At 42.0% G+C, this 15,737-nt stretch overlaps 1 protein-coding gene across 1 annotated transcript; it reads left to right on the top strand.

The window, feature by feature from the left end:
- Positions 1-10,440: 10,440 nt before the first annotated feature.
- LOC125534622 lies at positions 10,441-14,938 on the top strand. The gene is made up of 3 exons (XM_048697797.1): positions 10,441-11,621; positions 11,759-11,994; positions 13,921-14,938. The coding sequence occupies exons 1-3, from the start codon at positions 10,502-10,504 to the stop codon at positions 14,656-14,658; spliced, it is 2,094 nt and encodes a 697-aa protein (XP_048553754.1). The 5' UTR covers positions 10,441-10,501; the 3' UTR covers positions 14,659-14,938.
- The last annotated feature ends 799 nt before the right edge of the window (positions 14,939-15,737 follow it).

The raw sequence follows: 15,737 nt of genomic DNA, 5'->3' as shown, positions 1-15,737 counted from the left end.
GGATGAACTATTTAGGTATTATAGATTCAAGCTATAGTAGTAAAAGGAAGAGGATATGAGAGTACTTATACCGTGTTCTTCCATTTCTTTTGTCGGATGTTACTATTTTTATTATAAAAAGATTCTTCTTAGATGAGAAAGGGTGCAATGCATCTCTTAATCTTCACCGTCACATTTAGCTAGGGCCTGACAACGCAATAAATACTTCATTACCTCCCAAAGAGCTATTGCTAAGATCATTTCTTCAGTAGTCATTCGAAAAATATAGAAGTTAACTGAGAAAGAAGTATAAAAACTACTACGGTGAGGTACTGATTAGAACGGACAAAAACTCAATAGTCTCTGAAATCCAAGTAAATGAAGTTTGTAGCGCAAGCCCCGGCGCTACTAGGAAAACCCTATAGGTAGATAGGTAATAGCAGCGCAGGGCTAATGGGCAGCGCTACTGCTATTTAGCAGTAGCGCGGACCGGGTACCAGCGCTGCAGGTGGGCAGTAGCAGTAACGTGGGCCTGACAAACCAGCGCTACTACTATGTGGGCCCCGCCATGCCCCCATGGGTTGGCCACGACCCATTAGCAGTAGCGCTGGCCCATGACCCGCGATGCTACTGTGGCCAGCCCAGGCCCAGCTCCCCGTCCCCACTAAGCAGCAATGCTGGCCTGTTACCCATGCTACAACTTAATGGGGTTAGCAGTACCGGGGGCCCAATCCCCGCGCGGCTGCTAAACCCATATTATCCTCTTCTCGTACGGTTGCCCTCACTCTCTCCCCCACACCGGCCCTCCCCATGCTCGTCGGCCCGCCACCGCCGCTGCTCTCTCTTCTCCTCCAACGGGTAGCTCCTCCTTCCTCCTTCCACCTCCTGCCTCCTCCCTCCACCTCCCTCCTCGCTCCTCCCTCCACCTCCCTCCACCTTCCTCCCCCCTCCTCCCTCCATTCGTCCCTCCCTCCACCTCCCTCTGTTTTTGAATGTAGGTTTATTCTAGTAATATAAATTATTAGTAAACAAATTTAGTAAATAGAAATTTTTAGGTATAGAAATGTATTGGAATGCTATATGAGAAATTTTTAGGTATCAAATTTAGTAATATAAATTTTTAGTTACAAAAATTAGTAATATAAATTTTTAGGTATAGAAAATTTTCAATATAGAAATGTATTGGAATGCTATATGAGAAATTATTAGGTATCACATTTAGTAATAGAAATTTTTAGTAAAAAAATAGGTATAGAAATTTGTAGTAATTTTTTCAATATAGAAATGTATTGGACAATTTATTATTTTTATGTCATTATCACTTTGTCATCAAGGAATGCTATATGAGATTAAATGATCTAACGTTTTCACTCGGTGGAATGTGCAGGCTTTGTAGTGTCGCGTCTCCCTAGAGTGATCGTCGTCGAAGCTTCCTCTACAGCCGAGTCGGTGAGCTAAAAGTTCATCTCCTCCTTCTCTTCTCCTCGGGCATGTGTATGATGATATTTGGACATGTATTGGCTGTCTCTTTGGACATGCGTATGATTTTGCAGGGAACACATCCGAGTGGTCTATGTTTTGCCGGAATGTTGATTCATTTCCGTTTCGGCAAATTTCAGGCGCTCAATATGTCCTATTTTAGCAAAGATTATGTGAAAACAATTTTTGGATTTCAGCATGACTTGTGCTATAAAGTAGGAAATATCGGGTGCCGTGATTTGCCGGAACAGGAATTAAACGACATTCCGGCAAAACATAGGCCATTTTTTTATGTCATTGCTCGATCTATGTAATGGGTTGACTTCCAATCCGATGGGGATCCTTGTGTGCTTTCAATTTTTTCTTGAAGGAAGAATTCCGACTGTCGTCGTTGGGGTCGCTTCTCCTTCTTCTCATTGTGCTAGACCTTCGTAATGCACTAGGGGAAGGAGGAGTAGCGACCATCACCGACGGTTGATATATGAGAGAGGAAGAAAACACTAGGTGCTTCATCATCAAGCTGGACGAGACCTTCGAAGTTTTTACGGTACGTAACGAATTGTGATTATTTGCTTCAACGTGTAATTTCTGTTTTTTTTACAATTCGACTAGTGCATCCCCTGCCATGCAAGACCGTATGTCTTGGAGAAGCTCGGTTTCGAAGATAGTGACAATATGGAGATGAAGATAGCTCACCTTAGGACGAAACATGGTTTCATTTTTGGGGTTAAGCTCTACAATGCACTAAATCACTCACATTTTTTGTTGCTCAAATTGGAGAGGACTATGCAAGGCTCTATGGATTTCAGGAGGATATGAAAACCTTCGATATTCGTCCTGAGATGATATTGAAGATAATATCGACATTTGGGTGGATGTGGATGTGCTTCCAGTTCTACATCTATGTGAGTTTGTCAACCAAATTTGTTAAATAATTTATATTGTTTATTTAAAAATAGTTGATAGCTTATTTCCATTCTCCAAAAATATACGGAAGGTAGTAGACAATACCTACTATAGTTATGGCGCAGAACTAACTTGGAGAAGAAAAAAAATATCTTGTCTCATTTATTAATGATGGTGAGACTTTCAAAAATAATTATGAAATTAACCAAAATTATGGTCAATACGTGCCACTAGTCCACATGTTGAACTACTGTAACTCCATGGAGATAGCATGGTATTTTTTTACTATTGTGTCACTAGTCCATCGTTTGCATACATTCTTCTTAAGCTGAACTATATTGCTAACTATGTTATTATTATGTTCTTCAATAGAAACTCCGGAAGGATTGTATGCCTCATCTGATATATATGGAAGGTGACATGGATATTATTAGCTTTGCCGGTGGCTTTCCACAATGCATACTCGATTTCTTGAAGAGAAGAAGACCTCAGAGTCAAAGGATGGAGAAAAGTAATGAATGCGCGCAGGTAACTACCAACATGATGCACAACCAAAAAATTGGAGACAGATGGATCTCTATCTCCATAATGGAGATGGAGGGTTTTCCTGTTTTATACTATTTTACCTTAGAGAGAGGAGTAGGTCCTAGCTAGTACTTGTCATGTGCTAGAATGATATATAGTTATTGTATGACTATGAATGATGAGTTGTTATATGACTAAGATGATGAGGAGGCCGTACTACTTGTCATGTGCTAGAATGATGATGAGTTATTATATACTCCCTCCGTCTCAAAATAAGTGTCTCAAGCTTAGTACAACTTTGCACCGAAGTTAGTACAAAGTTGAGACACTTATTTTGGGACGGATCGGAGGGAGTATAAGACTACGGATGATGAGTTGTTATATGACTACGGATGATGATGAGGAGTTACTATTATATGACTACTGATGATGAGTTCTTATATCATTGGGGTGGAAGAAACATAGATTAGATTAAAGTGGATGGATCCAAGTGAACAAGTTGAATTATTGGACGATATGATGTTGGGACGACACACCATCCCAACATCATATCTTGCTACTGTATAAAAAAGTATAACGGTTTATAAATACATTATAAAAAAATACACGGTAATACTAGTGGCGCGGGGCAAAAATAGGCGTTACTGCTATTTAACAGTCGCGCTGGCCCAAGCTACTGCTAGCTCCAGTTGCAGCATCGTGGGTCAGAAAACACACTACTGTTGTAGCAATAGCGCCGGCCCCTGCGCTGCTGCTAGCCTTCAAACCCGCGTCACTACTAGGATTTTCTCTAGTAGTGCAGGTTGCAACTCATAAGAAGTAATGAGGTGTGTGTAGCTGCTGCAGAGAGAAGAAATAATGTATATAAGTAGGGGGATATAGCATGAGATAGATTAATACAACACAAACTGAGTCTTCAGGTTACTGGTGGGCTTCTCACAGGCTGGAGCCTAATTTCCATGAACAACATTATCAGTTGCGATTTTTACACATATATAAGAACGAACCTAGAATTAAACCAATATGCCATGATGTGTTCTAGGGAATCAGCCAGGAAAGCAAAAACAATTCGTTTGCGTAGCCAGACAGAGGTATCACATCAAACAATAGACAAGGAGAAGAAGCACTTACAAACTGCGTGATTTCTAATACCCAAGCCTGATTGACATGGAAGCGGGATGGGTCAACTGAATGAGTACAAAATTTTAAATGAGGACGTGCGTACAGATCGAAAGGATTTTCTCACTCGAGATGATGTGTCCATCATATTTTGACTTTGAAATGGCCGCAGTGCTACCCTCTCCCTTCCGCCGACATAGCCGCCGGCACGCTCCCCAACCTTCTCTCTCCCTCACAACCGCATGCCTTGTCCTTCCCGTCTCTGCATCTCGAATCGGCCGAGCGGCAGTATGTGGAAGGAGCCAAGCGACGAAAGGCGGAAGGGATAAGCACCCACTGTAGTGCTTCAGAATTAAAGAAGGGGAAGTGCAAGGAAAACATGAAGCCACCGGATGTGCGACTGCATTGGTGCTAGCGTTTCTCGAAGGTGAGGAGCCAAGGAACACTATTAGGGAAAAACTTAATAGTAGCGCGGGTCTGAGGGCTATCAGTAGCACCGGCGTACCGCGCTACTGATATGGCGCTGCAGCTAACACTTAACAGTAGCGCATTCCGTCTCGCACTACTGCTATAGCTATCTAGCAGTAGCACTCTACATACAAGCGCTACTGCTAATCTAACTAGTAGTAGCGTTTTTCCTGCCCAGCGCTATTACTATTCTATTTTTTATTTTTAGTGTATTTATATGCCGTTATATAAATTTTGATACAATATTAATTAAGAGGTTGTTATATCATTACGTCCATGATGAATTAATATAACATTGTGAGGAAGAAACATTGATTAGATTTATTTGGATGAATCAAAAGTTGAATTAGGACAACGATCCTACTAATTCAACTTTTGGTCACTTTTGATCCATCCACATAAATCTAATCCGTGTTTCTTCCACCAATTATATAATAACTAATCATGATAATAATAAGAAATCATCATGATAATCATGATCAACATCATCATCATATTAATATAAAAACTATTGCATCATATCATCACCACCAACACTAGCTATAAATAATCATCATACTCATTACCATCAACACTAGCTATTTAATCATCATAGTCATAGTGTAGCACATCATCATCTTCAAACTCATTCTAGCTAGCTAATCACTCCTGCTGCTCTCTCTCATGTAAAATAGCATAGAACATGTGTAGCACTCCTGCTTCATCATATTGGAGAATGCAGATGAACATGTCTCCTAATTGTGGGCTATGCTACTGATTGTTGCCCCTAGTACTTCTCTGCGATCCTTCACAATTTTGCTCCAGTCTTTGACTATTAAGACTTGCTCGCTTCGAGAAATCTTGAATGCACTCATGTGCAATGTAGGATGTCTTGGCCATAAGCTAACCATTGTCATGCGACCTTTAGCCTCGATCCAGTGAGGCACAACATTCATCGGGAGTCCCTGTTGAAGAACATCGTAGTAACATACTTAGCAAATGAAGTTTAGCTTAAAAAATAATGTATGCAGAAGATGCACTGAAGACAAATATAAAAATCTTACCATCTTCCCTAAATAGATGTGACCCTAGTTCAATACGCAGAGTAGTGGTCGCATGTTTTGAGGTACTAATATTTCGAAGTCCAGGAAAATAACCTGTCATGACAGTATCAAGATCCTCAATCCATGAAACATAATGACTTATCTCCTCGCAGTTTAGTTCAGCCCCGGGACAGTAGTAGGTGCTGCCTACCAAGCGCCGGATATGTTTGCTTGAATGGAAATAAGCTGTCAATAGAAATTAGTTGTCAACTATTTTTAAATAAACAATATCCAAGACATAAATATGTTTGAAAAACTCACATAATGGTAGAACCAGAGGCGTCTACACATCGACCCAGATGTCAACATTACCTTCAATTTCATCTTCCGGACGAATATCAAAGGTGATACGCATATCAGGCTCAAATGCATAAGCCTTGCTAGTGCTCTCCAATTTTTGCATTCAAAATAGGTGTAGGTGTCTGCATTGTATAATTTTACGGCAAAAGTATAACCATGCTCCGTCCTCAAGTGAACTATCTTTACCTCCATACTTTCCATAGTACTGAACAAATCTTATCCAAGACATAAATTCTTGCATGGCAGGGGATACGCTAGTAGAATAGTAAAAAAATTAAAATTATAAGTTGAAGCAAAAGAAGCAGAAGTCATGCTTAATTACGAAAAAGACTTGTCGTTGTGACTTACTGTATCCACTTCGAAGTTCTCATCCAGCTTGATGCTAAAGCGCCTACCACCAACTAGGTGAGGCCTGTCGCACAGGCCACGCTCGTCTTCGCAGTATTCACACATACCGAAATTCTTTTCATCGTCAGACATTTCCTATGTTCATAGTTGAAGCATCAATTGAAAATCGATCGAAGGCAACTATCAGGAAACTCAACACACAGATCACTATTACTCAATATGCAACGGGTTGACTTTAGGTCTGTCGAGTCTTCCTTCCTAAACTCTCATCTCATGTATATGGTGGGCACTCCCTCTCTGATATTGCGACCGTCGGTGATGGTCGCTACTCCTCATTTCCCTAGTGCATTACAAATATCTACCACAAGGAAAAGAAGGAGAAGCGACCCCATGACAACAGTCGACATTCTTCTTCTTTCATATATGGTGGACACTCTCACCGATTTTTCGATCGTCGATGATGGCAGCTACTCCTTCTTCCCCTAGTGCATAACAATAGTCGACATTCTTCCTCTCTTAAATATATATATGGTGGACACTCTCCCTCACTGAAAGACACACAAGGAGCCGAAACAGACCTAAAGTCAACCCGTTCCATATATCGAGCAATGACATAGAAAAAATGCCCTATGTTTTGCCGATATATCATTGAATTCCTGTTCTGGCAAATCACAAGCTCTCGATATGCCCTACATTGTAGCACAAGTCATGCTAAAATTTATGAAAAATTCAGCATGACCTTTGCTAAAGACAGGACATATCGAGCGCCTAAAATTTACCGGGATGGAAACAAATCAACATTCCGGCAAAACATAGGCCACTCGGAGGCACATTGCAAACAAGAACACCAAGACATCCTCTATATTCAGAATGCATCATCATCGACATCAAGGACATGGAAACTATATAGCACTAGCATTTTCATCATCGACATTTACAACACATTATCATTTGGCTATTCTCACCTAGAGGTCTTAAGGGGTCGACGATGGGGACGACTGCGGGGATGAGGCAGGGGCAAACTTGATTTCTGCATAAACAAAATATAAACAAAATGTATTAACCACTTACTATAAATAAACTAATTCTATTAAGCACTTGCTATAAATAAACTAATTCTATTAATCACTTACTATAAATAAACTAGTTCTATGAAGCACTTGCTATAAATAAACTAGTTCTATTAAGCACTTACTATAAATAACCTAGCTAGTTAACCTAGATAATTAACCTAATTAAACTAGTTAACCTTATAAACAGGACATTTTTATTCAAAATGTTCTATACCTAAAAGTTTCTATTACTATTTTTTTACAAAACCCTAAAAATATGCCCTAAGTTCATAATGTAACAAGTACAGGACATTTTTTCAAATTCTACCAACTAAAAATTTCTATTACTAAAATTTCTAATCAAAAGACCTAAAACTTCCTATTCTATTCAAAATACCTAAAATAGTAAAAAAAAACTACATTTACTCAAATGACCTAAAAATTATTCTATTAAAAAAATATATTCTACAATGTCTATATTCTAAAACCTACATTCTACAAGAACAGAGAGAGAAGGAAGGGAGGGAGGGAGGGATGGAGGAGGGAGCTAGGGAGGAAGGATGGTCGGAGGAAGGGAGGCAGACATACCGGGGGGGAGGCAACAGTGGGCGGCAATGCGGCGGCGGTGACGGGCCGGCAGTGGCAACGACAGGTGAGATGAGATGGAGAGTGTGGAGGGGGAGAGTGAGGGCCGCGCGCGGTGAAGGCAAGTTAGACTTGCCAGTAGCGCGGTAAAGGTAAACGCGCTACGGATACTCCCATAGCAGCAGCGGGTTTTCCAGGCAGTGCTGCTACTATGCCTAGCTTGACGGCAACGGTGATGGCCAAAATAGTAGTAGCGCGTTTTCGTGTTGCCGCGCTACTATTATATTTGTAGCAGTAGCGCGGTTGGTAACAAAGCGCTACTGTTAAGTATTAGTAGCGCCCGATTCTAACCCACGCTACTGCTAATCCTTTGTGTATAAGGTTTTTCCTAGTAGTGGAAGGTGGAACCAACACAATGAAAGGGAATATAGTGGGGTGGTTGAACCCATCAGCTGCAAATCTAGCCACACTTGATCAATCAAATGGATGAGAGAACTGGTTGATGCACTAACGATTTTAAGAAAAAAAATGCTAACATGGTGTAGTGACGTGCAGTGGCGGAGATAGGGGGGACCAGCAGGGGCCCTGCCCCCCTGACATTGGGAATTTGCTGCTAATTCACTGATGAACAATGCATAATTAGCAATATTTTGATGCTAGAAGTCTATTTTCCTATGCTTTGGCCCTCCTCAACCTACTTTGACGGCACTCGGCCCCCCTGATTCACATTTCCTGGCTCCGCCACTGGTGACGTGGAAGCTTGCATGTCAAGATAATTGGTGGTAGTGGGGCTGATGATGTGGATATGCTGCATGTAAAGAGAAATATGATAGTGAGAATGAACTATTTAGGTACTATAAATAATCCAATGTAGCATCTAGGCTTGCGTATGTGCTCTTTTATTTTCTTGATGTCTAGAAGTTTGAGCATGACGGGAAGTTGGGTGTTCTCAGGATCATAACCTTCATACAATGGAGTTATGGCATTTATTTTCAGTTGCACCAGCTTGAGGGCCTCTTTAATAGCAATTCTATCGTTACTCGTCTCCTTTCAAAGCATATTTTAATAAAAAGCATATAAAAGTGATACATAATAGCATTTAACAATAAACAATCATAGATACGTTGGTGACGTATCATATGCCGAGGCACAAATTCTTTTGCTGACTAATGCTTGATAACAGGACCAATACATGTGATTAATTCATCAGGATTTTTTTGAACTTGAGAACACACAACATGCCCTTTGCCATGATTACGACGTGGAAGATATAATACATCTATTCTTCAGTTGCCCATTCAATCAAGGAATCTGGTGGATTATATTTTATGATCATTGATGCCAGGAAGAGATACCAATAGGGACGTTTTCATGAAAATCCTTATTGTTGGATGCTGGTCCATATGGAACCAAAGGAATGTCAAGATATTTGAGAATAAACAATGCTCTATTGATGCCAGAACAGATACCGATGGGGACGTTTTCATGGAAATCCTTATTATTGGGTGCTGGTCCATATGGAACCAAAGGAATGTCAAGATATTTGAGAATAAACAATGCTCCATTGATGCTTGCAAGCAAGATTTTAGAAACACCTTTCACCTCCCCATGATTAGGGCTAAGCCTAATATCAAGGAAGGTATGTTATCATGGATTGATAGTGTGTAAATAGGCTTTTGTTTACTTCTTTTACATTGACTAGCATGTAAACATCCATTGACTTCATGTACAACTCCCCATTTTATTTTCTATAAATGAAAAGGATCACAATTTTCCCTATGTCATTGGGTAGCGATCTAACACACGCCTCACTATGTGGTATAAAAAAATGTTTCTAGAATTTAAAGAATATTCAAAAATTTAATAGTCACATTTTTTTAGAAACTAAAAGTATTTACAAATCTTAAAAAGTATTGATCCCTCCGACATAAATTTGTTTTTTTTGGAGAATCTTCCGATCTAAATTAGTTGACGCTGAAAATTTGGACCGGAGGGAGTAATAGATTCAAAAAATGTGCAAAAATTATATTAAAATTTATTAATTTTGAAAGATCAAAGATGTTCATCAATTTAAAAAGTTCGGAAATTCTAGAAAAGCTAACAGAATTTTTAAAAATGTTCAAGAATTTTAATAATTTTTGTGCATTTGTGGGAAATTTCGAAAATTTGGCAAATACTCATAATTTGTTTTTCAAATGATGGTGGTGATTTTTATAAAGTGTCGCTTGTAGAAACGCCAAGAAAGAAAAAAAAAGAACAAGGAAAACTCCCGGGCGGTGGCGGTGGCGGCGGGAAGAAAAGGAAAACTGAATGGGAAAAAGAAAAATGTTAAGGAAGTGAAAGATAGAAGAGAAACTGGAATAAAAACCGTTGACTTCAAATGTTTTGTTTTTTTTCGATTGAGGGAAGCAACTCTTAATTAGGAGGATGGAAACTCTGAATTAGGAAGGAAAGGATTTCCCAAGGATCCGCGGGCTGAAAGTGGCCTGTCTTTTTTGTGGGCCGGTGCGGGTGAGAGTGAGACATAATTCGTATAAGAAGAGAGAGTGAGACTGATATGAGATGAGTATCTATCTTCCCCAGCGCGGCCATTTGGTAGAAACCCTAAGCTTGAGCTTGGCCGGGAGAGAGCGGCGGCGGCGGGCGGCGTGAAGAGCGATGGGGCGTGGCCGCGGGGGGAAGCATCAGAAGAGTAGTAAGAGGGCGAACCGACCATCCTCCTCGACGGGTCCGTCGGAAGGGGATTCATCTCCGGCGGAGGCGGCGCAAGGGGGTCCATCTCCATCTCCAGCGGGTCCGCGGGGTCCGGCGGCGGCGGCGCAAGGGGGTCCATCTCCATCTCCAGCGGGTCCGGGGGCTCCGGCGGCGGCGGCGGTTTCTCTTGGTCCGGATCGGCGTCCAACTTGGGCGGCTGTTGTTCGGGGTCCACCTCCGCCTCCGCCCCCGCCTCCGTCTCCAGCGCCTTCTTCTCGTTCGTCTCTGCTGCGTCCGGCGGCTTCTCCTGCTCGTGGTCTGCCTCCGCGGGCCAGAGGCGGATCGAAGCAGCCCCCGACTGTTCCCGCCGCTAGTGCTACCAGGGGTTTGTCTATTGATGTGAGTAAGGACAAGGCAGCGACCGAGGCGGGATACAGGGAACCGGTCAGCAGGCAAAAAAAGTTGCATGAGTCGACGGCTGCCAGGGAGATGGAGCTCGTTGAGAAGGAGATGTCAGAACTGAAATGCACTGGTGCTGAGGAAGAAGAGATGGAGGAGGAGGAGCGTCAGGAGGATGACAAGGCCAGAGGCAAGCAGCATACAGAGCTCAAGCTCGTCGTGGAGCAGGAGAAAAAGAAAACCAGTGAGCACGAGATTCAGGAGGTATGTGAGGAGATGATGTCGTCGACTGATGAGGAGGACGAGGATGAGATGGACGGAGGCGAATCGAGCTCCCTCATCTCCAAGCAGCACATCAGGAAACTCTGTGGGGAATTGCAGGCAACCTTGTCTTACTTGAGAATTGACATCGAACCAGCAGCCCCGTTGGGTGAGGCGCCGCTGTCGACAATCCACACCATCTTAGAGCTGTTTAAAGTTTTGCGCCGCCAAATGTCAAAGCTTAGACGGCAGCTGCTTCCTTTCAAAGAAAGGTATGAGGAGCAGCTGGCCAGGAGGGATTCCTACGAGGGGTTGACTGAGGAAGAGAAGGCTAGGAAGAAAATGGAGAAGGAGAAGAACTTCTTTGATAGCTACCGTGAAGGGACCGAGTTCTCTTCCCGCCGCGTTTCCTTCGAGCAGCAAAGTAATTTCACGCTAAACACCATAATATGCAACTAGTTAATAAGAGTGCTGGTTCTTTGCTAAATTAGTAATAGCTTTGCAGCAACGTATTATGCAATCAACACTTCAATTTGATTGATCTGTTAACTAATTGTGCAGCCACATTGAGCTCCATGTTCTTCACGCACTGCACACCAGGAAGGCCCTTGCCCTACTATGCTGAGACAGAAGGGATCAGCCTGCAGGTTTACTCTTTCAAGATTGCTGAGATCAGCAGCAACCTGCACTGGCCGCTTGAGTTGTACGGCGTCGTCGCCGCGCGAGACAACTCGGACCGCAAGCGCAACATCATCTTCAGTCGCCCGAGGCACGACTGCCAGAAGCTCACCTCAGCTGTATGTGCCCGCTTCCATATTCTTTTTTTCAGTCTTTCTATTTTGTTTGGTTTCCTTACTGTTGCATGTGCCTTACTCCATAGTCCATACCCAGTTTTCTCAAAATAATCAAACATGACAGCATGCATGTTGGTTCATACCCAGTTTTCTTAAAATAGCCAAATCGTGGTAGCAAGCATGTTGGGACAGAAAACATCACATTTTCAACCTTTTCCTGCTTCTAGTACCCATGGCAGGAAGCTTACTCTTGCTTCTAGTTCCCATTGCAGGGCTATCTGATGGTGCTGTTATTGCCTTTTCTTTTTGTTGGCGTTGAGGCAGTTTTACTTGCAGCAGTTTTAACTTGGGCAGAACCGGTCTTTGACCTACCAAAAATATAAACAGATTTAATCAGAATGTGAATACATTACGGCAACTAATTTGTTTTTTAGATTGTACCTAACAGACTTGGATGATGATGTTGCACTAGTACCATCAGCATTCTTCTTTGATCCCTTAACATTTTCCTGCATGAACATATAGACATGTTTCCTCATAAAAAAGTGTAAAGATAAAGAAGAGGTAATCTGAAATGAAACTAAATGATGCAAAACTATGATAGTAATCTTACATAGATGGACATGGAAGAGGAAGCGCAGTTTGATTACCCTCAGTTGCTTCAGGTGTAGTTATAGTGGTCTTCTTTTTGCCTTCTACATGAACGTTATCAGCATTTATCTATCAAAAAAAAAAACAGAAGTAAAGATGCTCCAAGTATAAAAGAAATTACCTTTCCTTCGCCACATGAGCCTATGCTTCTTTAGCTTTAGGATCAGCTTTACAATTTATCCATCTATATGTCCATAGACTTTGCAGATTGGCACTGGTGTTGTCCTCTTTTTCTCTTAATCGTGTTCTCAACACCACTCTTGTGTTTCAGTACCTTTTGCCTACCGACAGATCTTTTAAGTATTGGAGGATACAAAAAGAAGTCATGGGTATTTTTTGGCCATTGTGACCTGTCTGGAAGGGCAGGAAGAATTGGAGCATATGCAAGGGCAAACTTGGCAACACTATAGCGAGAATTAACATAATCTTGTAGCGAAATCCCCCTAATATGGCTGACAAAGCAGATTGCTTGTTTACATGGCTTCCCCGAGACCTGCCATTCTCTGCATATGCATGTATTTTTCTCTAGATTAACAATGTGGCATTTTCCATCTGGTCCACTCTCAGTCACCTCTGCCTCCATGTCAGATGGTCTTTCAAGTTCAAAGTCAAATCCTCTACTATTGGCATGCAATTCCTTCATGACACTTGGTAGTATTTTGCGACCATTTAACTTTCTAGCAATTTTTCTCCTCCTGGCATGCATCACTATTATCTTTCTCCTGATCTTATCCATCATTTCAAACAGCAGACTTTGTGCTTTTGGATCCAGTTATTAACGCACCCGGCTAAATTATTTGTAACATAGTCCACTTTGCATGAGGTGGAGAACTTGCTCTTGGACCAAAGCCTCTTGTGATATTTCTCCAAGTATCTTATCGCTTGCGTCTTTGCTTGGGTCACCGCCATATGCGTGCGGTGGGGTGGGCTTAGGCGATTGAGGAGGAACCATTTGGTTTTCTCTATTCGTGGGGCAAAACTGGGTGTTTTTCTTTTCTTTATTTTGGCATGAAAGGGGAGTAGTCTTTTTAGGATAGGTAGGGGCAGTTTTGGAAATTACCCAAAATATTGACATGCCAAAAAGGTGTAACGGCAGTCCATTAACGGAAGGATAACGGAGATGACATATTGTCCATAAACTTCATTTGTGTTGTGGCATATAAGTGAGACATGTTTGTTCGATTGTGTATCAGCAATTGACTTGCTTGTTGATGGCAAATAAGCATTTTTCTTCTTCTTACAAATGTATAACGATGATGTTGTTGTTGTTGCTTGCAGGACCCCTTCTTGCGCTTGACTGGTCCGTCTCGGGCGATTATGGCACTGAGCCCAGTTGACTTTGAAGTCCAGCTAAAGCTTAAGGGTGCGACGGAGTCGGCGGACAGGGAGTTGATGAATCGCCGAGATCATTACGTCGGTAGTACTATTGACAGTGAAGACGGTACTGATACTGAAGATGGTATAGATACTCTTACCTTCTGCAACTGCCTTATCACAGCTGAACTGAGAGTGGAGGAACTACATAGTTGCGTTCAAGCCACCTTTTTGGGTGTGCGTGTCGTCAGAGGAGGTCCATGGCCTTTTGAATACGGAGGCCGGATTGCTTGCTCCTCACCAGCTCACGAGGTTGTGTGCGTGGATCTGGACGGCATTGCAGAGGTTGTGGATGATTCATCACGCTTCCAAGTTGTGCTGCTCGATTCTCATGACTGTCGTCTAACAAACAGAAAGGATCCTCGTGGCTGTGTGCGTGGGGAAATGCCAATCGGCAAAGCTGGTTACCTTGATCTCACAAGACGCGTTGTTTCTGTTGAAGTGCGGAAAGAGAATCGCCGGCAATACAGAGATAGCTTGAAAGTTTTTCTTCAATCATACTCAGAGTCTGGTGGTATTGCTGCGCATGTCAAGATCAGGCCCAAGATATGCAACATAAGTCGGCACAGTTGCGACCTTGGTGGCTCTACGGTGGAGATTACCATTGCTTGGTCGGCCATTGTCAGGACAGACCTTTGTTAGGACTGATCTGATTTAGCATCATGTTGGATGGTGCTCTGGTGGCCTGAATGTTATGGAGTAGGATAGGTACATCTATGTATCTATGTTTTGCCAGTGGCTGTTTGTTTGTTGAAGTAATCATCTGCTGTATCGGTCAGCTATGTAAGATATGTGCCAGCTACTATTTGTGTGTGAAACAACTATGTAGTAGGATGCCCAGCTATCTGTGTGTGGAACTTATGATCTACTCTAGAAGTAAGATGCTGAACTATGTGTGTATCGACTTTAAAGTATGAGTCAAGTCTAGAAGTATTTCTACATTCATCTCTGCTACATGATGTGCTTTGCCTCCGGTCGCATTATGCAATGTGCCTGATTGTTGTTTGTTAATATGACATGTTGTGTATATAGGATGACGCTTGTTTTATCTCAAGTTAAACCATAACTGCAAACTGCCCAGTCACCAGCAGAAGTATGGTTTCTGAGCTCAGTTTTTACTCATGACATGGCATCAGCTGCTCATAGTATGCAGGCATGTGAGCTTGTTCATGAACCAATGTTCTGTCCCTGTTTAACTTGTGATTAGCACAAGTGACTATCACACTGATCAAAACTAAATCTTGCCATCTTGGTCAGATCAGATGGACAAACTACTCGACATTCTTCTTAGTATACTGAAATCTGTCTCTGTCCCATAATATGACATGCTATTCATCTTCAGGAAACACAAAACTTGTCAAGGTTTCGACCTGGCTTGGCTGCTCTGGGTACAGGGGTAGCTTAGCTCCTGGCCTTATTACTAATCAACTGTTTATTCACGTGCTGTTGGAATCCAATCCCCACTGAGTAACTGCTAGACCATACCCTTTCCACAAATGCTGAAACAAAATAGTTATCTATCCCTGTTTCAGAGTTATAAGGGAATTGACACCATATTCCTGTCAAGGCATGCGCTTGCTTCTTAACATCACACTGCACCAAAACATAAACCACGGAGTATAAGATTGTATGTCACACTACTCAAGGGCAAAGTTATTTCCAGATTCAAAAACATGTATCAAATGATGTATCATCAATGGCAGATGCTTTCCAACGTAACG

The sequence above is a fragment of the Triticum urartu genome, chromosome 2, assembly GCF_003073215.2.
Source record: "Triticum urartu cultivar G1812 chromosome 2, Tu2.1, whole genome shotgun sequence".
NCBI lineage: Eukaryota > Viridiplantae > Streptophyta > Magnoliopsida > Poales > Poaceae > Triticum > Triticum urartu.
The sequence above is the reverse complement of the archived record's forward strand: the minus strand, read 5'-3'. Positions and strand labels throughout refer to the sequence as shown.

Bases quoted from the DNA above. Each gene is read 5' to 3' on its own strand.
- LOC125534622 (XM_048697797.1), top strand. From the start codon at position 10,502: ATGGGGCGTGGCCGCGGGGGGAAGCATCAGAAGAGTAGTAAGAGGGCG. The intron at 11,622-11,758 runs GTAATTTCACGC...CTAATTGTGCAG, and splicing joins CGTTTCCTTCGAGCAGCAAA to CCACATTGAGCTCCATGTTC. The intron at 11,995-13,920 runs GTATGTGCCCGC...TGTTGCTTGCAG, and splicing joins GCCAGAAGCTCACCTCAGCT to GACCCCTTCTTGCGCTTGAC.